The sequence below is a fragment of the Lepisosteus platostomus genome, chromosome 1 (assembly GCF_059453375.1).
Source record: "Lepisosteus platostomus isolate fLepPlt1 chromosome 1, fLepPlt1.hap1, whole genome shotgun sequence".
Taxonomy (NCBI): Eukaryota; Metazoa; Chordata; class Actinopteri; order Semionotiformes; family Lepisosteidae; genus Lepisosteus; species Lepisosteus platostomus.
The window spans coordinates 56,678,683-56,703,040 of record NC_142611.1 but is presented as its reverse complement, the minus strand read 5'-3'; the positions used below and the strand labels follow the sequence as shown (position 1 = coordinate 56,703,040).

Below are 24,358 nucleotides of genomic sequence, written 5' to 3'. Positions count from 1 at the left end.
TGTTGAGCGTTCTGGCGTACTATGGCTGCCAGGTGGGGCTGCAAATTGGTGGTGGTGGAGGGCAGTCCCCATTACCTAGAAAGCGCTTTGAGTGGAGTGTCCAGAAAAAGAGCCATATTAGTGTAAGCTATTATTATTATTATTATTATTATTATTATTATTATTATTATTATTATTATTATTATTATATGTTGTAGGAGTTTATCTGTAATATGGATGTACATATACATTCAGATATTCCTTACTTCTGGTAAATTGATACTAACGAAAATCAACATTTGTTAAATTAGGTAATCCTGTTTTTTATCTTTATTCTGTAGCCGCGTGTGTTTATTTCATAACTATTTTAAAACCCACTGTAAACCGTTTAGAGATGCCGTTTTTAAATGAGTATATAATAATGTTGTTGTTGTTATTATTATACCGAGTTACGCAACACCACAGAGCATTTGGATATACAACAATGCATTATTAACACATCACCCCTTACCAGTTATATCTCCTAAACATCCTATCTAACATGAAGATTTGTTAAAAACTAAGGGATTGTTAGCTTTTTTTTTCGTTTTCGTTGACCGCATTTGCTGCATAGTACAGTATAATAGAAACGAAGTTTGTTATTAGCAATATAATATGGATGTAATAGATCATATTTCGACACATTAGTACTTTATTTAAAAAGTAGTATGTTCGTAGTACTTTCATCGTACATATGAAATAACGCACTGTGCACTATTTGGAAATTCGTTTTAGCAGGAGCCTGACTCGATAAAAGTAGTGCCATCACTGTTGTTCTCTGGGAAATGTAGTTTTTTCACTTCTCCTATTGACCTCCCATTCCTTCTGCGGCAAGAACGTGCTGCAAGCCTACAACCCCCAGCGTTCACTGCAGTAATCTCATCATAGTTAAACTCGGCTGTCAAAACTATAAAAAACCTAAATGAACCCAGAAGGAAATGCTTGAAAGGTCTTCCAGATCGTTTGTAAAGTATAATTTTAAAAGTATCTGTTTACTGGATTTTCGGCTAGTATCGCTGTTTGCTACTTGTTAAAGGTCGAAAACAGCGTGCAGACGTGCAGAATATGAGTTAGCCTCTTCACTTAAACCTTGTGGATTTTGTTTTCGTGAAAACGAAACTTGTTTCTTTTATGAATGTTTCCTCCTGGCCGCTAGTGAGGTGTTTGAGTAACAGCGCAGAGACTCAAAACCTTGAATGCACTTTGAAATGGAAAGGGGGTTGCAAAACGCGCAAACGAACGACACCAGCGCGGAGAAATTAATGGACGAATACCTGAAGTCGTTAGGATTGTACCGAAAGAAAATTGCCAAAGACGGATCCTGCCTGTTTAGAGCTGTGGCCGAGCAGGTAAAAAAAATAAAATATTACTTCACATATGACCACCATTTTTCGAAAAATAAAATCTAAAAAGTACTTTGAGAGTCTTAAAGAGGAACTCGTGGGGAGAAAAGTAACACACTAACTGGAGGGGAGTGTGGACAACGTGCTTTCTGCTCAACCCAACCGTCATGCAAAGGGGTTTAATCCTAATCAACGAAGAAAATGGGGAGTATTAAGGATGGAAGGGTTTGCATCCTTGCTGTTTAATTCAAGAGAATATATTCAGTTGCAACTGAAGTATAACTGCTCGCAGTTCAAAACTGCTTTTTGTTTCGTTTTGAGGTACTGCTTTGCCAAAGTCGACATCTAGAAGTACGGCGCACCTGTGGTGATTACTTAAAAAAGAACAGGGTCAAGTACGAATCGGTAAGTTTTTGTTATTCTTCTTCTTAAACACGACTGTGTTGAAAATCGATTACACTGCCGTCAAGTCTTCAAACGTCATTGACGTGACGGGTAGGACTCGTTTTTTCTTTGCAGTTCATCGAGGGGAGTTTTGAGGAATACCTGCAAAGACTGGAGAATCCGCAGGTAAGGAAACGTTCTGTAGCCCCAGCATGCAAGACGAAGGCGGTGTGAAATATTACAAGTTGCTCTTAGTGACTGACAGACATATTTAGTGCTTTTTTTTTTTGGCTGAGTATTTTGGTGACGTCTTCTTAAGCGTGAGAGAATTGTTCAGGACCGAAAGAGCCCAGTTTGGAATTCTCCTCTTCTGCAGATAGTCCACAGCGGATATGCCCATTAACCAAGTCCCTCCTTCGAACAAACCACACCTAAAACAGTGATCGATTAGCAAGGCACGGTTCTGCGTCGTGTGCCCTAACCTTTTGGTTTTAGTTTTAAATAATACTGCGTATCATGTGATGTACTGTATAGGATTTAGCGGTTAGAAAGGCTGTAATAATAATAAATCATAATCAATTAACATTCTAGTGGCGAATGTATCCCATAGATTTTAGTTTTACTTTTTATTCCGGTCCTCAAGCGTGCTTTGCATAGTGTAATTAGAGTTATAAAAAAAATGCTGGAGGAATGTATTATGAATTTCAACTATGTTGTCTGTGTGCCTATAGAGCTGGGTTGGAGAAGTTGAAATAAGTGCCCTGGCCCTCATATACAAGTAAGAGAGTTTTCTTGTGACTTGGCGGGCAATTATACGGAAATATGTTTTTCATAATTCAGTTAAGCTTAGTAGTGCTCTAAAGTGGATAGGTCATTGTGTAGTTCAAATCCAAAAGTAATTGTTTTACGAACTGTTATTTCACAACTTAAAAATAATATATTAGAAGAAACCCCTAGTGATTTGTCTCCTTTATTAAAAATACCCTACGGTACAGGAAAAGAAGTAACACCACTGAATTGTACATAGGATTAACACATGGACATCCAGAGCTGCACTGTAGTCTTAGGAGAACACATGGCTACAGTGTTTTAGAATCTGTTTTACAGAGTTTTTAACTGAGGCAGTTTATTGATTTTCATTTTCTTCAGTACAGAGATAAATATTGTCAGTATAAATCTTATTCATGCTAAGATGGTAAAGTGGAATTACCTTGTGATACGGTAGTTAACCAAATTTATTGCAGGTGATATTATTTAATTCTTTAGAGCAATTCAAGAGAGCTGGGTCTAGGAAAAAAAAATGAAGGAATGACCTGTTGCAGTTGTGGATTTATCTTTAGAGCACTTCAGGGCTTCCAGCTCTCCATAGCAGCTTCCTCAATGTTGCTATAGAACGGCAGACTCTTTAACAGAGTGCTGAGAAACAATATTGTTCAAATCAGATTTAAAACTAGATTTACATTTTTGTGTCAGACATAGTTGTTGTATGCTAGTGACTGAACATTGGAATGACTGCAAGCTTTTTTTAAAAAAAATGTACAAAAGAAAACTTCACTGTCAGTCTTTCCAAATATGTTGAGTCAGTTTTTATTTTTCCCCACCCAGGCGTGACTTCATGATCTTTCAGGAGCCTGGAAAACCTCCAGTTCATATAACTGAAAACAATTTTCCTGACAAGGTAAAGCAGTGCTGCCAGGGTGGGGGGTCCTCTAACCTCAGTACACCATGTTGTTGTCCTGTGGTTTTAGGGGTTGTTTTGTTTTTATAAAATGCAAAGAATATTGTTATGCTTGTAGTATAATGCATACAAAAATGTAAGTCCCTCTGTCTGTCCCCCAAGCCTGTCTACACTCAATTGATGATGGGGCTTTCTCCTGTTATGCCCCAAAGCTCCGTAACTCTATCTCTAAGGATATCAGACACTCACCTTCCCTGAGCTCTCTAGAATCTAGAATTAAAACCTTCTTTTTTAGAAGGGCTTTTACTTAACTGGTTCTCAAAGCACATTGAGAAGCCACCTTTAAAGGTGCTATATAAAATAAGTTTTTTTTTAGCACTCTTTTCTGAAACATACAACCTTCTACTAGTCTACAAATCTTGTGACCGCACACGGGGGAGAATGAGGAAGTGCTGACAGACTCCTCCCACCTGCCCTCCTTCTAGCCAATCGTCTTTTAACACATCACAGGCCACACAGCCCTGTAGGAGGAGGGGCATGTTCCACATCTTCCTCATCCAGAGCATTGCATGCCTGCACGTACCTGGGAGGTTATGGGGGCCACTGAAAGAGCCCTGCCTGACTAATCCTACCTGCTGCTAGGGGAATCCTGGTCACAGCTGACTTGTGACATGACCCAGGCTTGAACCTGTGAGCACAGGTCCAGTTGCCCAGTTTTACAGTAGCTGAGCCACTTAGGGGGGAGGCATTTGGTGTCATAGATGCAACATTTTGTTGAATTGTAGGAAGCAAAAACTGAAACTGAATGTTTTGATTTTTTCCCTTTTTCTCTGGCGACATTTTGTTCCAGATTCGTCTCTGCTTCTTAAACGGGAACCACTATGACAGTGTCTACCCAAAGCAGTTTGAGAAAGACACAGCTCTTTGCCAATGTAAGTGCTTTTGAAGTTGAGTAACTAAAGATTGGCTATAAATGAGTCCAACTGGTTTGGTTATGTGTTTATTCTTGAGTGACATTTACATTGTCCACAGAGCAATTCAGATGGGTGCAGTAAATGGCTTCCAGGTTTAGAGATTGCCTGTGGTTTCTGACTGTTTCTCTTTCCTGAATATTCAGGAATTTATGTCCTGCCCCTGGGCAGGTAACTAAGGTCTGTGCACTGATTGATCTTTAACTCTGCTAGCCTTACCCCTGAATCATTCCAGGAAGAACGGATAATTCCTTTCCTTCTGTTATCAGTTGCTGTAATTTGGGAAACGTGCATAGCTTTGTGTAGGATGGCGTTGTAAATAATTTTGTACAACTTGCAACCCGTTAGCAATCTGATTTTTCGGGACCGTGTTCTTCCCACCCAGCCATTCTGTATGAGCTGCTGTACGAGCGAGTCTTTGGAGCGGATCACAATGCCATAGCTGCCTGTCTTCAGGATTGCGGTGGGGACAGTGAGGGTGGAGCAGAGGAGTGCGAGAGCAGCGAAGAGTCCGGTCTGGATGATGAGGAGTGGTAAGGAGAAGGGTGGGGCTGTGGGAAGCAGGAGTATCTTCAGCAGAGCAATCCAGGCGACAAGAAGCTTGATCCTGCAGCTTTCATGTTTAGTGCTGTGTTTTTATGGTACCGTCTCACTGCTGTGACGGCTAACAGCACAACAGGAAGCAGCCCTGTTAGTACAATTAGTTAACATGGGTTTTTGTCCTTATTGTAGTGGCAGCTTACCTGATAAAGAGACAGCATTTCTTTGGCATTAAGTTTACTTTAAATACATAGTGTTTTGTTTGTCTGAACTTTGTCTATCTTAAGATAGACAAACATGCAGTGTTAAAGCTGTATTTTACGTAGGTCATTGCAAAATTCTTTTAAAATGTTCTAGTTTTTTTTTTTGCTCTGCGTAAGTGATCTTATTGTCTCTGCTGTTTTTCAGATTTCCTTTATTCTGTACTTCTGTATGAATTGAATTTTATCAGGCATTTTTATAGTTGAACTTAATACCTTGACCAGATCTGTCAAGTGTGAACCACATTTGGGGGAAAAAATGGGCAAGTTGGGTCTAGAGACACTCATCAAAAATTGCTCACAAGGTTTCTAATCTGTACTTGGCAGTGGTTTTGCTAGCCACATTGCTATTAAATCGGTCAATTAAATGTCAAGTACTTTGGCCTCAAGGTGCTCAGCAAGCTTGGTATTATCAAAAAAGCCTTGTTTCATATCGAACGCCACAGTGATCTTAAGATGGTTTTATATTAGCTAGTTTTTGAATTATTGACCAGTCTCACTATTTAAATTGAAGCACCACTGTTTTGCTTGTTATTCATTAAAGTGTTGGTGAGGGGGAGGTTTATTTAAACAAGCAGAAAGAGTGATTGGAATATAGCTGAGTACTGTAGAAAGCAGTTGCTTCTGTGTAAACTTTGCCTATTCTAAACTGCATAGCTGTTTGGAAATTACTGATAAAGAATTAAACTTAAACCTATGTAGCTTTGGGTGCGTTGTGGTGAGAAAATGCACAATATACTTACCTCTTGGAGGTTACAAAGTAATTTAAATCCCAGAGGAAAATCACTAAGAAAGTAAGGGGCTTTCTGCTGGTTAAACAGGAGAGCTCTGTTGTCATGACGACAAGCTAAAAAGACAGGTGTTCCCCATGTTCGGCAATGATTGAGAAAGAGTAGCTTCCTTGGCAGATAATAAATAGCAGGTGATGAATTGCTTTTCTCTTTAGTTTTTATTTTTGTTAGGTCAAAGCTCGAGTAAATATCTATTGATTATTTTTCTATATGTACATTAAAGGTAAGGAAAAACTTAATATTTCAGATTAAATTTGTTTGCTTTCCGTAGGTACTTTGCAGTTCGTTCTGGATTGGATATCTTTTAATGTCATAATTCTGCTTGAAGGGTTAGGCTGTTCTTTCGAGACATCAGTTTCAGCGTCTTCAGTAGCTGTGAACTGATTGTGTTGTAACGGAGTGCTACCTGAAAGATGTATTTAAACAGGACATACTTCACCCACAGGAAAAATATATATTTGTTTACTTGCATATTTTATACCGTGAAATGTTTATATATGTAGGTAAATGAAACGCAATAAAATGAAAATGGCAGAAGTATTCAATTAAAGTTCCTTAAACTGATTTAAATCCGCATTTTTTTTAATAACAGGCCTGAAGTAGCAGCCGACACAGCCAATATGAACAACTTCAAGTCTTTGCGAGGACGCCAGGTTCACAAGGTGCATTTAACCTAGAGGAGACGCTGTGAAGTGCTTTGTTTGCACAATCTTATTATGTGACACTTGGTTGCTTCTTGTAGCCTTCTACAGTAATTGCCTCAGATGTGGACATATATGGTAGTAGCCGTTACTGTATTGTTTCAGGATTACTCTGACAAGTAGCTTTGCTCAAAGTTTTTTTTTTTTATCTTAATTTTCCTTTTCTTGTAAAATCTAAACAACTAGAAAAAATAATTTGTTTTAGTTATTAATATATGAAAATAAACTAAGCTCTTTACAAGATATGACTAACATAATGTTATACAACAAATATAAAGTTGTTGTTCATAAGAATATCGACAAGGTTAAAGGTACATCTGGAAAATCCACATTCTTTACCTCTTACGAGCTTTATAGTGAATTTTGATTGCCATGTGTACTGTTATAAGCTTGAAGTTTAGACATATTTTGGAAAAAAATGTTTACCCTGAAACCATCCATATTATGTGAGAAGTATAAAATAACAGTGGTTTACCAGTCCAGATCCGATGAACTAAGGTAACATTTCTCAACCTTTTTCATTCAATTGCACGCTTAAATTAATTAAACAAGTTTGTGGCACACCTCCACCCTCCTCACAAAACACATTATCATTTGCCTTTAAGTGTAGCTTATCCAGGCAGAAACCGCGAACCTTGGAGCTGTGGCTCAGCCTCTGTCAGTCTCTTTTATCACATCTGTCAGATTTGAAAAGCTGGACTCACGCCACCCACAGCACAACACAACTCCCATACGAGCAGGGCTAGAGTGTGGCCTCCGTCTCGTGTATACGCCAAACCTGCAACAAAACACTGTTTACTCTTCAAACCTAGTAGATACACCCTCTGATTTATTCATTTATTTTTCTTCTGTATGGCTTTCTGCAAGTCACTGGCATACAGTACCTCTGAATGTGTTGTAATAACACTGGATGAGAAAGCATGGCTACAGCCCATTACTGACACAGAAATCTGTATGAGGGAGTCCTAGCAGGGCCCTGCTGAGCTTCTACAGATAGCAGTGAGCTGAATGATTTTGGCTGCAGGTGGTCATGGTGTGATCATTTGATTTTTAATTATGTCTTTGTTGAAGACAACTTATGTTAATAGTTTTTACAAAAGCACTGCCCTCCCTGTAATGTCTGTTTACAAGTAAGAGTGCCAGCCACTAGCCCACACTGCCCTTGAGTACCGTACTACCTTGGTGCTGTTCTTAAAACCAAGCTTAGCATCCTGAAGTATTGGGATCAGCTCAGTTTCAGGATTGTGTGGTGCCATATTAAATGGGTAACATTCTGTTATTGAGCATACAGTTCAGACTGTGTCTTGTGGTCTACTTCTTAAGCATTTCTTTGCCTGAAAAGTGACTGTTCACTTCTTGTCCATGTGAAATTAATTCTTCATTAGTGACAGTACTTGCACAATGAAAGTTTAAGTTTTGCTTTACAGATCCTTTCATATCTGCCACTGCTTTTGACCCCTGTTGTTTAGATTTAAATCTTCTGAGCCGATAACCTGTTTTTCTCATCTCTTAAGAAGGTATATCATTTTTTTGTCTTTAGACTTCTGTGTCCAAGCCACATCCTTCTGCCCCTACCCTGCCTAAGAGTGTCCGTAACTCTCTCAACCCCTCGAGCTATAGAAATATTGAGTACAATGTGTGGATGAGGTCTAAAAAAGGTAAGAAACGGTTTCCACTTGTAGGTCTCTTTCAATGATGAATGTCTTACCGTTCTTACATTTATTAGAGCATGAGGTCTGTAGCATGTTTTCTGTGGATAGTTATTAAAGTATTATTATGGAATGCATTATCCCCACCCAATAAGGAATTGCAAATAGTGTTTTCATGTCTTGGCTTGGGGTGACTGATCCTGTGACCACATACGGAACAATGAGCAAAAGTAGGCAGACTCCTCTGACTTGCTTATCTTCGAGTCTTTTGTCTTTTTATGCACCACCTAATGCACAAACCTCTACCAGAGTGCCAGTTGATGGAAGAGATAAGACCATTGCTTATAGCACTGTGTGCCTGTAAGAGGCTGGGAAACTGTACAGTAGGGCTGTTGTGACAACAGATGCTGGGTGACTGATCCTACCTTAAACTTGGTGGTGTTCAGTAAATCGTGTGCATCTTCACTGTGTTGAGACGGTTGGGAACGTTGTGTCATGACTAGGGGTCAGCAATGTCAGTAGTTCAGGGTGCCAAACAATCTGAAGATTCAGTCTGAGTGTTGACATGGCAGGCAAGAGAAACATTTTTGTAGGATGTGGTTGATCTTCATATACAGGTAGGCTCCTTAAACTGCTCCACAAAAACCTGTATTAAAAAGATTTTATGAAATATGCACTTTGTGTTGGATATTTTTGACATGAACTATTCAATGCTATATTTGTGGTGTATATGGCAAGCGAGCATGTTAGTTACTATTCTTAACACTTTTCAAAATGATTATGGTCTGAGTACTGACTTGCAAACCTAGCTACAGTGCTTAAAGGCGTGAGCAGTAACAACCAAGATGCACAAATTAAAATCAGACCACTTTCTACTGGTTTGCTATCCATAATTAAGTACTGTATCTACAGGCAGAAATGTCCTCATGAAAAGTATGTTATTATACGTGACATTATTGTTGAGTTACCACTGGATGCATTCTCTGCTCACAAGGTTTTTCATATCGGTATTATTGGATTCAATTATTGAGAAGTCAGTACTGAGAGAGTATATACACGCAATAAATGTGAAATATGCCATTTCAATAAGGCTCTAAAAAGATCTTGGTGTGCCATGCATCAGGGCATCGATTTAGACTACCAAGATTTACGTGAAATGGAATGAAGTTATCTTTTATTCCCCAGTTATTAATCTGCACAGTTTATTGGTTTTAGTATTATATTTTCATCATTTGTGTATCTTGTATCCCCATTTCATTCACTAAAACATCACACAACATTTTTATTTTTCTATATCTGGATTGTGAGAAACGTAAAGCTTCTAATTTATTTTTTAAGCTTATGCATGTATGTTTTTTTTGTTGATGTTAATATCGTGTTGTATTATTACATGTATCGTGCATTGTGTGTGTTTTTTTACCTTACTGCAAAGCACATTTTCCATCTGGAATAATAATGGAATTAAGAAAGTGGACTCATTTTTCATAAAAAGCAGCAGGACTGACAAGCACCTGTTTTGGAGGATTTGTGCAGTGCCAAGTTTTGAGCAGTGAGCTAAGCTGTTTTTAAGCTGGTGATTCTAAATTGTGGTCCAGAAAAAGGAAAACCCTTGGCAATTGGAAATGTAGGGAATATGTATGGTTTTGAAAATCCTGCAATAAGGAGGAAGATGCTTGGACAACCCCAGTTGTAAAACGTGTCTTTTTCTTGTTTTTCCAGCTCAGCAAAACCAAGATTACCGCATTGCTGCCGGAATGCAGTTCAGTGTTGGAGACAAATGCAAGGTGTGGAAGGAAAACTATGGGAGTGGAGATTAATTTGTGTGGTTCAGTTTTGCCACGTGGGCTCCTTACATTATAATCCCCACTATTGGCTGTTTGTGATGAAGTACAAATAAAGAAGATTTGTTTTTTACGTGCCTTAACTCAAGATATTGATAACGCAGTGCTCAAGGCCCTGAAGGATTGCACTGAAATGTCATGAGAGAGAGATCTGAGCAACATTAATAGTACATATGATATTATAGTACCACAGATGAAAGTCTGAGTGGTTATTTTCTGATTCTCTAAAAAAAAATCATAGTGATTTAATGATTGATAATCATTAAAGTTAAAAAAAAAAATTAAAAAAGTATCTGTCTTCACTGTTTTGTAAGAAACCAGATTTGTTGTTGATCTTTGTCTTAGGTGTGCCTGGAACACGATGGAGAATTCTATAATGCATATATTCAAGAGGTGTGCCCTAACAATGGGCCTGTAACGGTGTTTGTTGAAGAACTTGGAGAAAAGTGAGTATTTTAGAGACCCGAATCAACAGTTGAGAACTATACACATAATGTAGGATTTAGCAGGGGATTTCTGTTGAACCCGGTGGCTATAATATTTCTGTGCATGAGGTTCTGGGAATCGCGCTGACACGTTTGTAAAACGTCCTTGTGTGAGAAGAGTGCTTGTCCCCTTTTCTTTCAAGGCACACTGTTCCTTTGCGGAACTTGAAGCCCCAGGCCTGGAGTTCAGTGGCAGAGAAGGGAAGGAGAATTCCGTCAGTTAATGGGCACAGCCAGCACTCTGGTAAGGAGCCCACGCTTCCTGTCTTCTGTGGCGTGCACCGGTTTTTAGTATCTAACAGTTGTTCCGGTGAACTTCTGTTCCTAACCCAGATAAGGACCACCGAGGAGCACGGAAGTCTCTGAAAGCACCTGCAAAGCTCCCAGCAGCAGCTCCTCTGTACAGCCAGCAGGCTGCCCCCGCCAGAGGCCAGCAGCAGCCTCCTGTGGAGGACAGAGCACTGGGCAGGCCCTGCTCCTCCCAGAGGTCAGCGCCTGCGGTGGTCTCTCATTAGCTCCGTCGTTTTCTGTTCCGCTTCAGAAGAGTTTCAGGACTGCAGCCAGACCTGTAAAGGCAATCCATGAGGGTTTTTTCAGAGTCTCTTCATTGTTGGGGGGGGTTAACCAAGCTCCTGTGGCTGATAATTTATATATTGACTACCTCCTAAGTTCTACCGAGGCATTTCTGGGAGAGCCTAATTCGATCTTTATGTGCCGTTTGCTTGTTGTCTTGATTCCCGGGCTCAGTGCCACTATTTAGAACAAATCTGTCTCAGACATTGAGGGTAGACTGAGGTTCAATTGAAAGTGTTTTTCAGCCGAACTTATGGTTGATGGAAATGTGCCATAAATTCCATGCGCTCGGAGAGGATGCACCTCACTGTTTTTTCTTTAAAGAAAATTAGTGACCTGAACGATTTGAAGGCCTACACGTTTGCTGCTAGCTGACCATAGATCCTGAATAGCAAAGTAACATTTGAAATTTCTCTGATTTTCAAAAGATGGATTTGAGTAGATGTGATGTTCAGAAACTGTTTTACTAAGTTTTCGGAAGCTGTGCGAGTGCAGACCAACGGTAGAATTATTCTCCTTTGGGTTCTTCATGCACATTTATCCTGATTGTGAAAAGAGGCACTGATGGGGAAAGGTAAATTTTCAGAAATCAAATGTGAAGCTCACTTAGCAGAATGGTTGGTGTTGTTTTTTATTTCTGCTCGTGCTCTGCAGAGATCTGACTGTGTTGCTGCTGTTACAGGACGTGTGATCCTGGACACCCTTGTTCCAAAGCAGAGGAGGGACTTGGTGCCCCATCAGTCCAGGAGCACCTGGCCGCAGCTACGAAGACAGAACTGTATCAGGCTTCTTGTGACAGTCTGCATAAGGATGAGCAAAACTTCCCAGCGCTTAGTGTGAGTACTGGTGTAAGATCCCCCCCCCCCACCCCAAAAAACTAAACGTACTGTAGTCCACTGTGTAACTGAGTTTTTAATAAACACCCCGGAGGATCACATGGTAGAGGGGGAGGCTACTCATTAGAATGCCCGCCAACCTGTGCACATATTGCCAGCCCGCATACCATATTGTTTGTGTCAGTGCAAACAAATGCCTTCTCTGCCATCTTGCCTTCTGAAAAACTGAAATTATTGCAATATACTCATGAATGTTAAATGTATACAGTATCTTGAAAACCTCTGATTTGCATAATGAAAACTTTTTTGCAATCGTGTGTTTCAGAACGAGGCAACAAAACGTCCAGTGACGTGAAGCAGCCCTATTTTCCAATAGAGCTACAAATTACTGCAATGTAATTTAGGGAACTGCAGAGCAGTTTTTTTTTACTTAGAGTTAGAATTGGCATTGAGTGCATTTCATACCACAATGAGAGTAAAATGTACACAGTAACATGCTAAACCTCCAATTTATATAGCAAAATAGACTACATTTCCAATTATGTGTAGTACCATATTGCCGTCATTGCCTGCGATTCAGAATGGGGCAACAAACCTTCTGGTAACAGCGCTAGTACATTGTAAACAAGCAGGCTTGTGAATACATCTCTTTTAATCCAATAGAAACCAGCGGTTTGCAACAACAATGGCAACCATACAGAATTCTCACAAAGTTTACTATTTTGTGCTTAATTCGGAATTGGTAAAATTTGTTTATGCCATCAATACATTTGATTTTGTTACCAAGATTTAAAAACCGGTCTGAAAAATTGGAACTGCAGTTTCCCTTCAGTTCAGTACAAAACCGTTACTAGCTTTAGAAAATATCCATTTGTTTTTTTTTTTACTGCCAGAAAAATATCAAAAAGAGATTTTTAAACTGCCAACCCATCAGACTTGGATCTTTTCACAAACAGAGACCAAGTGTTTGCCAAGCTGCCACTCTGACCTCTGATGGTGCCAGGAAGCAGAGCCCCCAGACTGCTGAGAGGCAGAGCTCCAGACGCCGCCTGGACAGACAGGACCAGCCCAGGGAGAATGGCAAGTTGAATTCAGTCTGTTTCACTCACACTGGCATCTCCAGCATCAGAGGACCTGAAGAAGCCTCTGCATTAACACAGTGAACCAGGAGTTCTTAAAAAGCATCTTACACTGCATTACACCCATTACACTCGCTTGGCCTCAGCTGAATGCTTTGCTTGTAGCAAACAATTAAATGGTGAACTCAGTTATTTTATTTTGCTAATTAATTAGAAAGTCAGGTCAGAGTACAGTGCTGGGCCTAGATCTATTTAGATTATTTCTCTCCAAACCTACTTGCCCATAGACTAATTCATTTGTTAGAGTTAATTTTTAATAGGTTATGGGGTAAATTAATTTTTCCTGAGACTACTTTTTAAGCTTTAAAAGTAAACATTTGCTGGTGTTGGTAATTGGTCTAACAGTTTATCCAGAGATTCAGGAGTATATCTGCTTACCAATACTACAGTAACTTAATTTTAGCGGTTCAGTTCTTCTCGGAGTGTTTGAAGTTAGAATAAGAAATTGATGGTTTTTCATAGCATTGATGTGACATGTTCTCAAGGAATCAAGAGTATATGAAGGCAACATTTGTTAATAGCAGCATTATTTGCCATCAAATGAAGTGAAAACGTTTCACTATTTTTGATGAAAGAATGGAAGAAACTGAACTTGAAAGTAAATCCACTTTAGAACCTTTTATACCATCAGCATAATTCTGCAGTTTAAAAATTGTTTTAATTTTCTGTACAGAAGCAAGAAATCCATCTCCTAGATCTGTCCAGAAAGGAGAAAAGAATAAGCCTTTGGTAAGTGTCTTTGGGCACCGTAGGAGGAGAAAAGTAAAACTTTTTTTCTGGTGGCGGTTGTGGTTTCAAGAATTGTATTTTTATTAATTTCTAGAAAAGCAATGCTGGAGAGTGCCAGAAGGTGTCATCAGCCACTGAGAGGAAAATGAAAGCACAAAACTCTCCCTCTTCCCAGCAGGTGCGTTTCCAGTATTTCCCACCCATTTTGAGTCTAGATTGTGTGCCTTGCTTTTGCACTCTGGGGAAAACGAAACCAGAGTGCACAAGCAGAAACCACGCACCCATGGTGGGGAAAGGGATCAGAGCAGCCTGGAGTCTATCCTGGGAGTATAGAGCACAAGGCTTTATTCCAGAAGCATGTTTTCTTTTTCCTTCTTTAAAATGTTCCATTCTAAGATTTCAGTACAGACGTAGTTTTGTAATATTTTCTGTCCAGCTGCGTGACCTCCCGTCAGGTTTCTCAGCTGCACTTCTCCAGGGTACAGAGCAGCCCAGCTCCTCCACGAGACCAGCTGACCCAGCCCCCAGCCCGCCGGCGGCCCTGCCCCCTGAGCCTCCTGCCTCCCGCCCAGCAGGTACTTACCCTCTTCCTGCCGTCCAGCTCAAGATTCTCAATTACACAGGGTTATGGGGAAAGACGGGCTTGGTGAATAAAGCCGTCTTCACTCACAGCCTAACCTTACTTGATGGTTTGAATGTAAGGGATATCATGGTCCTGGAAGACATGTTATTGGATTAGTTCCCGATTTAAAATGGCATGGTGCATGCAGACCAGCTGAACAGAAGGGAATACTGGCTGACTTCTTAGGTTTCTGTCCATTCTTGGTAAAGATCATGGAAAGCTGAAGCTTAACCTGGAGGCATAGAAGACGGGATGGGGACTAAATAAAATACTAAAGTAAAGTAAAATTCTGCTGCTTTTGTCAGCTTGCATGTCAGGCTTCAGAAATGCATTAGTGGAGTTTTAAGTTCTTGTCGTAAACCTATCCCAGTAAGCTGCGTATAGCAAAATGTCCCACAAAATCCAGGCTTGTTAACCAAATCATCAGGCATGCTAATGTGTGGAGATATTTTGAAATAGTCGCAGAATAATCTGAGTTCTGATTGGAAAATCACAGGGATATTGCACTGCTGCAGCAGTGACTAAGAGAATTCTGCATGAAGGAAACCAGTTTTCTTATTCCTTTTGTGACAAACCTGTTGGCATGTTGTAACAGGATCTTTAAAATAGTCGGGTACAGGCCAACAAACAAACCAAACACTCAGCTATTAGTTAAAAAAAGCACCTTAGTGCATTTAATTCCAGTGCAGGGAATTAAAACTACAAACCAAACACCAAAACAAAAGTCTCTGCACCTTATTGACCTGCTAACTAAACTTCTTCTTGAAATAAGCTAAATTGCTTACTGGCCTCAAAACAGTACACAAGTCTCCCCTGATACTCTTCAGTATTTCACAAGTTCCCCAAAAGCTCCCAGGTTCCTTTCAGTTCGGTCACCAGTCATTGAGTGGTACATAAAGGGGCCCTGTGTTCAGCCCCACAGACAGCTCCCATCCACTTCCACTAGGTGACCCTGGAAGCCTTCTCTTCCTGCTCTTTTAACAGTCAGTGATCAGGTGACTGAGAGCAGCGGCTCATTCCCCGAGAGGAATCGGGGAAATGTGGTCCCTACAGGGCTATGCTCAAACACTATAAAGTGATGCTTAGGCGGTTTCGTTGTATGTAAACTTGTTCCATATGGAAAAATAAAGATTTATTCCATGCTGAAAAGAAACGTAACGTTTCAGCTGTGGGACCTTCTTCAGGTGTCCATTCAACGCAGCCTACGCACGCTGACGCGGCTACCTACTTGAACTATTTTTTTTTTTTTATATGTACCATAGGTGTTCAGCAGCCGATGGGTATTCCATCAGTGTCTCCTTTACCTGCTGTGTTGCCCGAATTCCTGCCCCAGACTCGGGTGAACACCACCCCCATTCCTCCACTTCCTGTTCCTCTGCATGCCGTCAGCCAGCCTTCATTGCCCTTCCCTCCGCTGGCATACCCCTACCAGGACCCCCTGTATCCTGGATTCCCTTTGAATGAAAAGGAGGAGAAGGTCCTTACGCCACCATTCTCCTACTGTCGGAACGGGGAGGATCTTCCCACAGGCGAGTGTATCGCCCTGCTGAAGTAGCACCTGTTTCAGACGTTTTGCCACATCTCTGGCAGTATGAGCTGGCGTGCTTGAAATCCGTTCGGGTGTCTTTTCATCTTGTTTTGCTGGTGTACCTTGTGCAGGTGGGCAGCTGGGTTCTCTTTTTTTTTTAATCGATTTGTTGGGATTCTGCGCAGTCGAGTGAATTGACTCGAAAGATCCGTTCGTTTGATTCACCAGGTCTCTTGAAGGGAGCAGCAGTCGAGTCAAGTCGGTGAACGAAATAGTACTGCTGCATGCTCGGAGAATTTACTTAAATGAGGCTTGAGCATTTATGCTGCTAAATGAAAACTAAGATTTAATGGAGAAGGGATGCTCTTTTTGTCCCATTTCCACAAGGGAAAGGCGTATAGTTTGAGAAACAATTATATTTTTGTAAAAAATCTTAAAGGAAATACAGTATATATACAGTTACATTGAGGAAAGCTTATCCTGTTAATCACGTACAGTTGTTTTTTCCCCTGAGTTAAAGTTAGCAAAACATTATTAAAAATATAAAAAAGATGCTTTTTATCACAAAACTGTTATAGTGGCAGATAAATAACAGCAGTGTGACATTAAATTGTTTATAAATAAACAGCAACACGATTAAATTAATGGCAAATACAGAAAATAAAACGGCAATATGAACACATCAAATCATGCTTAATCTTTGACAACAGAATAATAATAAAAAGCCAATTAAACAACACTTCTGTTTAAATACTGTAGGGCATATTTGCTGCTGTAATTCAGGAATTTTTGCAATGATGAGTCAATATAACAGTCTGAAATAAACAGCAAAATACGTTCTTACCGCACTGCACTCAAATCCCTACAGCTCATCGATACAGAGGCCTTGTGTTTCTATGGAGTTAACCACTGAGCTCTTGCCCATTGTAAATATACACTGCACTCAATTCAAGTTTCCAAGTTCCTCTCTTTGTTCTTGGAGCGGCGGTCGGACTCTCTTGGCTCGATGCTCGATTTGTCTCTCCAAGCCGAAAGATTTAACAAATCAAATGAACTAATCATTCGGGAAAGAATGAATCGGTCCATCTGATTTGCTGAAGTTATTCATTCTGATAATCCAATTGTTCGCAAATGGCTCTAGTGGTTTGTTTCCGGCCCCAATTAAAAAAAACAACAACTGTTTAGTTACACAATTATAAGGTGGGTAACAAATTCTCATTGATCACAAGATCTACTGTTTTATTATTCTGTAATCATAATTATGGAATTGAATTAATTGTTTGAATAAGAAATTGAGTATCAGTTCAATTAGCTAATTTGCTTATCAGTGCTAATTTGCTAATTGAACGTAAAACCTGCAGAACGTGAGCACTTGTTACCCCTTGCTGATTTAGATAAAAATATTTTCCTTATTTTAGCATGTAATACCGTGAGACAAAGGAAAGATGGTAACAAACACGTCATGACATCTCCAACAGCACTCTCTGGTGCCAAGTCCATTTAACAGTATTTGCAGATCATAGGCGAGGTTCTATTTCTAACCACTTTCATGTACTCTTTATTTTAACAGATAAATCCATTCTGAGGTTCTTTTTCAATCTTGGTGTAAAGGTAAGCTATGTTGAAGAAACTCCTCTTTAGATCCTGAAGTAGGAGACGATTGCATCTGTGATCTCCGAGCACTAATTTGCTACACAAACTGCAGTAGTCTCCTGTGCGGGTTGGTGTTCTTTGTTTTTGGAATCGCGCATCGGCAGAAATCTGATTCTTTTTGCTTCTCATACTTGCACAAATAAATGACAAGGGTAAATGCACTTGTCGGTATAAACCAGGGGCTGGCAAACTGTTTTGTATCACGTGCCACTTTTTCTATTGTTAAAATTGGGGGAAAAAAACATAACCCATGCCACTTACTATTAGCTGGTTTTAATGTTAAACATTTAACAAAAATATATTAAAAATGTATTTGACAAATAGATTACAATCACACCTTTAATTTACAACCAGTTAAAATCTTTTAGCTGCATATGAATAGCACGTCGCCAACAATGTCAACGTATGCCACTGAACACTTCTAGCTGAGAGAAGTACGTCTCTAATTTTAGTTAAAATATCACTTTTGTTGGCAAAGTCTTCAAACAGATCTTCGGCGCATTGTGAAAAGCTGTTCTTCAAAAAAATCACTGTAACTGTTTTTTATTTGCATGCAGTACATCACACAACTGTGTAACGTGACTTACTTGGACTTCAATCAATCTATCAAGTTTTATTTATCAATGCACAACAATACCGCATACAGCGGTGATGGTTGGCAATGAAATGCTTTTCCCCACAAGCTTGCCAAGGAGAGAGAGGACAGAAGTTGATAGAATTATATTAATATGATACATTACTGTTTTTCATGTCTTTTCAGAAATATCAATAAACATGTAATAATTCAATAATTATGAAATTAGTTTCATAAACTTTTTTTTTCTTTGGCATTTGACTCAACCTATTTCTTTATTGTTCAGCTGTCAGCTGTATTCATATGTGAAATTGATTATTTGTGTTTTGTGTCAAAGTGTCTAAGAAAAATAGATGTCTCTTATATAACAACATAATGTCTGTCTTTAACTCTCACATTTTTCAAAGGGTTAACTTACAGCAATTTCAACAGTTCAACTGAAAGTGTTTAAGTCATACATTACTTATTAGACTTACGTTTTTTGTAGTATACTTACAGAATATCGCTCAGAGGTCATGGCAAGAATGCTAGATTAATCGGGACTGGAAACTCCAGCCTAGCCGTTGTCCGCTGCTTTAAGTAAGGACATGTAGTGTACGAAGTGGCCGTGACGTGATTCTCATCTCTTAGCTGTCACACCGGACACTGGAGGCACATCGACACCTACGCTCTCCAGGGATTTACGTAGTCTGATTTAGAATGCAGCAAATCAACCCCCACAACAATTAAAACGTTTTCAGTTGTTTTGGTTAAATTACAAATTTCTTGGTTGCCTTATGCATGCCATGCCAAAGCTCAGTGCGTGCCAGAGGTTGCCAGTTCCTGGAATAAATCGATCTTGCTGCAACAAACGACGTATGTGTAATACGTCAAGTTATGCACGTGCAACAGGTGTGTTGTGTGATGTTTCGGGATGTATTCAGATGTACGGAAGCGCTCCGTGTCCATTAAAAAAAAAAAGTTTCCAAAGAGATAAAGTTTATCTTATTTTATCTTCCCTTTTTTAACCAGGCTTATAGTTTCCCTATGTGGCCGCCCCATTCCTACATCTTGCCTCTGCACCAGGCCTATCTGAATGTCTACGCCATGCAGCCCAAGGTGCCGGATTCCACCTCCTTCTCCTGCTCATGGCTCCCTGAAGCTCCTGCTGCGCCCTGCGCGGTGACCTCCGCAGCTCCCGCTGGGGCTGGGCTTGAGCACTCCAGCCGGAGCCCGCCTGGGCTGGCTGCTGCCCACCCTTCGGGTCGGTGGGAGCCAGCGGGCGCAACGCAGCCGGCGGCTCAGACTCCCTTCGAACCTCCCCCTCCTGGGGCACAAGGTAGATTGTGTAGTGTGCCGGAAGTGTATAGCGCTCAGCCCGGTGTGCCACTTCCGTTTGTACACCCCAACATGCCGAGACCCTACCTGGGAAACTACTCGATGTATCCGCCAGTCCAGCTGGGATACCCTATGCAGAGGTTTCCCAACGGAAATCCCACCACTATGGCAAACCTGCAAATCAGTCCTGCTGTTCCCCAGGAATATGGAACAGCAACTTTGACCTTTTGCGAAAGCGTCCTTAGCATTCCCCCTGTGGCTGCTAAGAATGATGAGTGTGAGGATGCACAACGTGAACAGCTCTTCCAAACACCTGTGCCCTTGGTCGAGGTTGCAAAAGAACAGGTTACTTTGCCCACTGAGGATCGGGATTCTTCTGTTGGCGCCTTGAAGGATGAAGCTCTGCCTGTGCCGGAGAATGAGTGTATCGAAAGCGAAAATGAGGAGGAGAGCCTTTCAGCTGTGGTAACTGGGAGTCAGGCAAGTGAGACTGAGAAGAGCAACGCCAATGAGGCTAGAGGGACAGAAAGTCCCAGAGAAAGAGCAGGGGCAAACTGGGGATATGAGCTGGGCACGGAGAACCCAGAGGCTGTAGAGGAGGATAACGAGCGCAGTGAGACCATGCCTAGAAGCGGCAAGTTTTACTATGGTCGCTCATTTAGGGGAAAAAGAGGCATCGGCATCTATAGGGATAATAAATGGAGGGGCCCAGGTAGAGGTTATCGAGGCAGAAGAGGACTGGACGAGAGGAGGGAATACAGCTACAGTGAGGGCAGATCTGGAGAGACACGGGATTACCAGAACACCATGCGTGGAGAGAAGAGTGGCCGTTACAGGGGCCCATCCAATAGGAGCAGAGTAGCGAGATGGAACAGTAATCACGGGGGTGACCGAGATTTGGGCTACGCAGGGCTTGACCGTAGGAATGTGACTCCAGACCAATAACAACATAACCCCGTTTTTTTTTTAAACTGAAATCAGCAGTGATTACCCAAGCTTCTTGTATGCAGGAGACCTGTTCAGGTACTACTTTAAAAAACTTCCATCTGATTTCTTCACTTCCAGGGACAAGTCAGATTTGACTTCCAAATGTGAAGTAAACATAGCAGAGGTACCGATACAGCCCTGCACACGTGCTGAGTGGGTCACCTTAATTGTGCTGAGTAATTAGGCCTGTGGTGGCCAGGTCTTGTGCTTGATAGCCACAGGACCTGTCCTGCTGAGCTCTCCATGTACCTGCTTATTTGAACAAGTGTCTTCCTAGTGAGTGAAGAGGCATGTGTCCTGGAAGGACCTGTGATTTCACTCTACTATAAAGTCACAGCCAGGGTTTGTGGGGGTAAGTAGTAGCTATATAGAATTTACTGTGAGCGTATGGGCAGAATCAGTTATATTTGTGATTAGGTTTTATCTTACCTTGGATTAGAGAAGGTTCATTTTTCCAGCTAATTCCTGCAGTTTATCCAAAATGGGATTACAACTAGTTGTCTCACAAACTAGTAGCTTCCAGGAAGTGATGAGTAAGTGATTCTTCATTTTTACGAAAAAGGACGAGGCCATTGTCAAAATTCCAAGGTATTAACGTTTGCTATTGACCGCCATACTGTTAGTAAAAGTTGAGTAGAAGTAGTATACCTTAAGCTCTTGTAAAGTATGTTATATAGCACTGAAGACTTGGGTCAAACTGTTTACAGTGTTTCTTGAAATAGTATTGTTTAAAACCAAACTGAAAGCCATAAATTCAAGTTTAAATGAATATCCAGTTTTGATATTTCATGGCGCTGTACTGAAAGCCACCCCTCCAGCATATTTCTAAAGAGTATCCTAAAGCTCAGTCCATAAATCACAGTAATCTCCCAATATAAAATGACAGACCTGTGCTTTTTACTTTCTGCATTCTACACTTTCTACCCTTCAGTCCCAGTAAACAGTTTAGGTTTAGAATGTGTTGTGAGATTATGTATTTGTAAATATAAAACAAGAATGTACTCGTAAGCCTTTAATCTCTGTGCAAGCTCCATTGTAGCGGGCTCTTTTTATCATTACAATCTGGTGTAATGAGTACCTTCAGATGAGGAGTGTTTGGGTGAGTCGTTTTTCTTTAGCCTGCCCTGGTAAACCCCTGTATTATTTATGTACATAAATGCATTCATGCTTTGTTACTCCTACATCCCAGCTGTCCTGAATAACTGAGCTAAAATATCCTGCTGTGTTTGGATAACCAAATAACTTGAAAGCAGTAGGCTTTCTGTTTTGTCTACTGTACGTTTGGATTTCTCCTACAGTTTCAGGTTAAATTATTTTTTTTTTATCTGTGACGTGAACTGCTTTTTGTTATAGGTTTACATTTTAAAAATAGTTTGCGTATAGTTTGACTTTTAAAAAATGGCATTTCACAGGTTTAAGCTTTTAAGTTTGTGGCGAATCTTGACTGGATTCTTTGCTCATGATTGAATATTTTTTTTTTTTAACTTTTTTGTGAATATTTTATGGGATTCTATTTATAAGTACTACCTCTATCCTTAATAAACCTGACCGCTAGAAGAAGCACAAGTGCCTTCATTGTCTTCTAAGTTCAGTAATATTAGAGATGGCACTTTCAATTTAAAGGGTGTTTTTTTTTATAAAGCTGAACACGGTATACAACATTGAGTCTGTGCTCCATTAAATTACACTTTCAAGTTGCAATTTATTCACATACTTTTTTTCGATGTCCAGTGAGGGGGCATCAGTGTTAAATAGGACAGGGAGATAATGGGCATGTTTGGATTAATTAGTTTTGCAAGTTACAGATTCTAAAAGTCACACCTGAAAACTATGCCTGTGCTGTTTTTAATTTAAAGTTTTTAAAATGTTCAGAATGTACTTGGAGGAAATGAATGCACTTTATCCAGTTTGCTTTTAAAGCAGTGTAATCACTGTAGATTGGGGTTCCTAGATTGGAATGCGCCTGGATTCCACACATTAAGTCTTGAAGTCCATAAAATGCAATGAGAAAAATACATAATTTTTGAATAGATGCATATAAACTACTATATTATTTCTTCTGATGTGCAAGGCTAATTTTCCCAGATATATTTCTCTCCTTTCAGTAATGACTGGTTTAGGTGTTACTTCTTTGAGACACTGAAAAAGCTCCTGCACAAGCTCCACTGCCCTGACTAAAGCATCTCTCTGCCCCCTGCGTGCAGACCGCTCTGCAAGCTCTCGATTCCTTTAGCTCTCCTTCAGGTCCCAGCGTTCCAGATGTACCAGGTGTGGTGTCCAGCTGCTCTTCAGGCAGGGCCATAGCTGTATTAACTGGAAGTACAGTATGTTGAGAATGCAATGTGCTGTGAGCAAACACTGTGCCAGCACTCCTGGGATGCTCTGCTGAGCCAGTCTGATATATTTTTTTTTGTTACATTCTGGATTTTTGTTAGGTGGCCCTAGAGAATTGCTTTTGTGCAGTAAAACATAATTTTGCAGTTTTCCTTTGGCAAGCTGCTTTTTCTACTGAAATAAGTCCTCTTTGAAGAACCAAAGCTTTAAAAATACTAAATGACACCAAGTTAATGGTGAAAGCATTTTGTGCAATAATCCTAAACATGATAGTGTGCAAAATCAAATGTACCCGTTTCCTCTTTTGTCAGTGGTTTGTCAGTTGACAACTTCTTGTTCTTTGCTGGAAGCACACATTTCATTTTATTTGCTTCAATGTGTGCATTTGGTTACTTTTTGTAAGATGTATGCGAGTTTTTGTTAATGGTGTTGTTGGCGTGATTATTCAATAAACATTTGTTTTCATCTCCTCTGCCTGAACATTTCTTTTGTCTTGATGTCACCACTATAAGTGATTTAGAATATTCTGTACTTCAATCCATTCAAGATTTTTATGGTTAAGAACACAAGAAAGGTTCGCCATAGGGCTGTTCTTGAAGAATTCAGAGGAATCCACTTTTACAGAAGATAAGAATTTATAGAACAAAGGAGAATGAAAATTCTCCAAGATTAGAACTAGCCTTTGTTTTCTCTTTAAAGTGATCGGTGAAACATGAACCAGAGGGCTGGTTACTGGAGCATGGAACAGCCATGCAGTTGAAGCCGATACATTGCTTTGCTTTAAAAACGCGTGGCTAAGACCCTTGGGTCAATTAACGTTTTTTATGTATGTCCTTTAAAAAAAAAAACATTCCTTTAAGGCGGAGTTAGCTACTCTGGAAGCCTACCCTACTCCAGAAAGCATGAAGAGTAGTCATTCAAGGATTCATGTCACCAGATTCAATTATATTTGTTACTCATCTGCCAATGGAAATGGGGAGAGTCCAGCAAGACAGCTGAAAAATATTAGGGAGATAGTTTCCTCTAGAATATATTAGTCATTGATTTAATTAGATTGGAAAGCAGTAATGAGTGTAAAGACTTTCCATTGTAACATTATCTGGTATTTCAAAGTCTGTTAAATGTGAATGAAATTAAAATGACAGGATTCAAAATGTCAAAATACCAAACCAATTTTGTTCAATAATGGATTTACTGTGTGATATTTTTAACCAGAGAGAGAGCAGTTAAAAAAAATTCTAAACAAGCACAAAAATGGTCACTGTACTGTTTGCATTATACTGAGACACACCACATAGCAAGACATGAAGAGGGCCTATATGAAAATACTCAGAACACAGATCTGTGAGGTCTGGAGAAATTTGGAGCTGAAACATTAAATGCCATTGACATCTTGAATAAGTGT

General features: G+C 40.1%; 1 protein-coding gene across 1 annotated transcript; it reads left to right on the top strand.

Annotated features, from left to right (window-relative positions):
- Positions 1-855: 855 nt before the first annotated feature.
- otud4 (OTU deubiquitinase 4) lies at positions 856-23,422 on the top strand. The gene is made up of 21 exons (XM_088633127.1): positions 856-1,367; positions 1,683-1,766; positions 1,881-1,931; positions 2,477-2,523; positions 3,351-3,423; positions 4,274-4,355; positions 4,780-4,927; positions 6,578-6,647; positions 8,227-8,344; positions 10,055-10,119; positions 10,522-10,622; positions 10,805-10,905; positions 10,995-11,148; positions 11,917-12,070; positions 13,027-13,150; positions 13,883-13,938; positions 14,033-14,116; positions 14,375-14,513; positions 15,823-16,089; positions 17,659-17,699; positions 19,327-23,422. Exons 1-21 carry the CDS (start codon positions 1,215-1,217, stop codon positions 20,575-20,577), a joined length of 3,363 nt encoding a protein of 1,120 aa, XP_088489253.1. The 5' UTR covers positions 856-1,214; the 3' UTR covers positions 20,578-23,422.
- Positions 23,423-24,358: the final 936 nt, after the last annotated feature.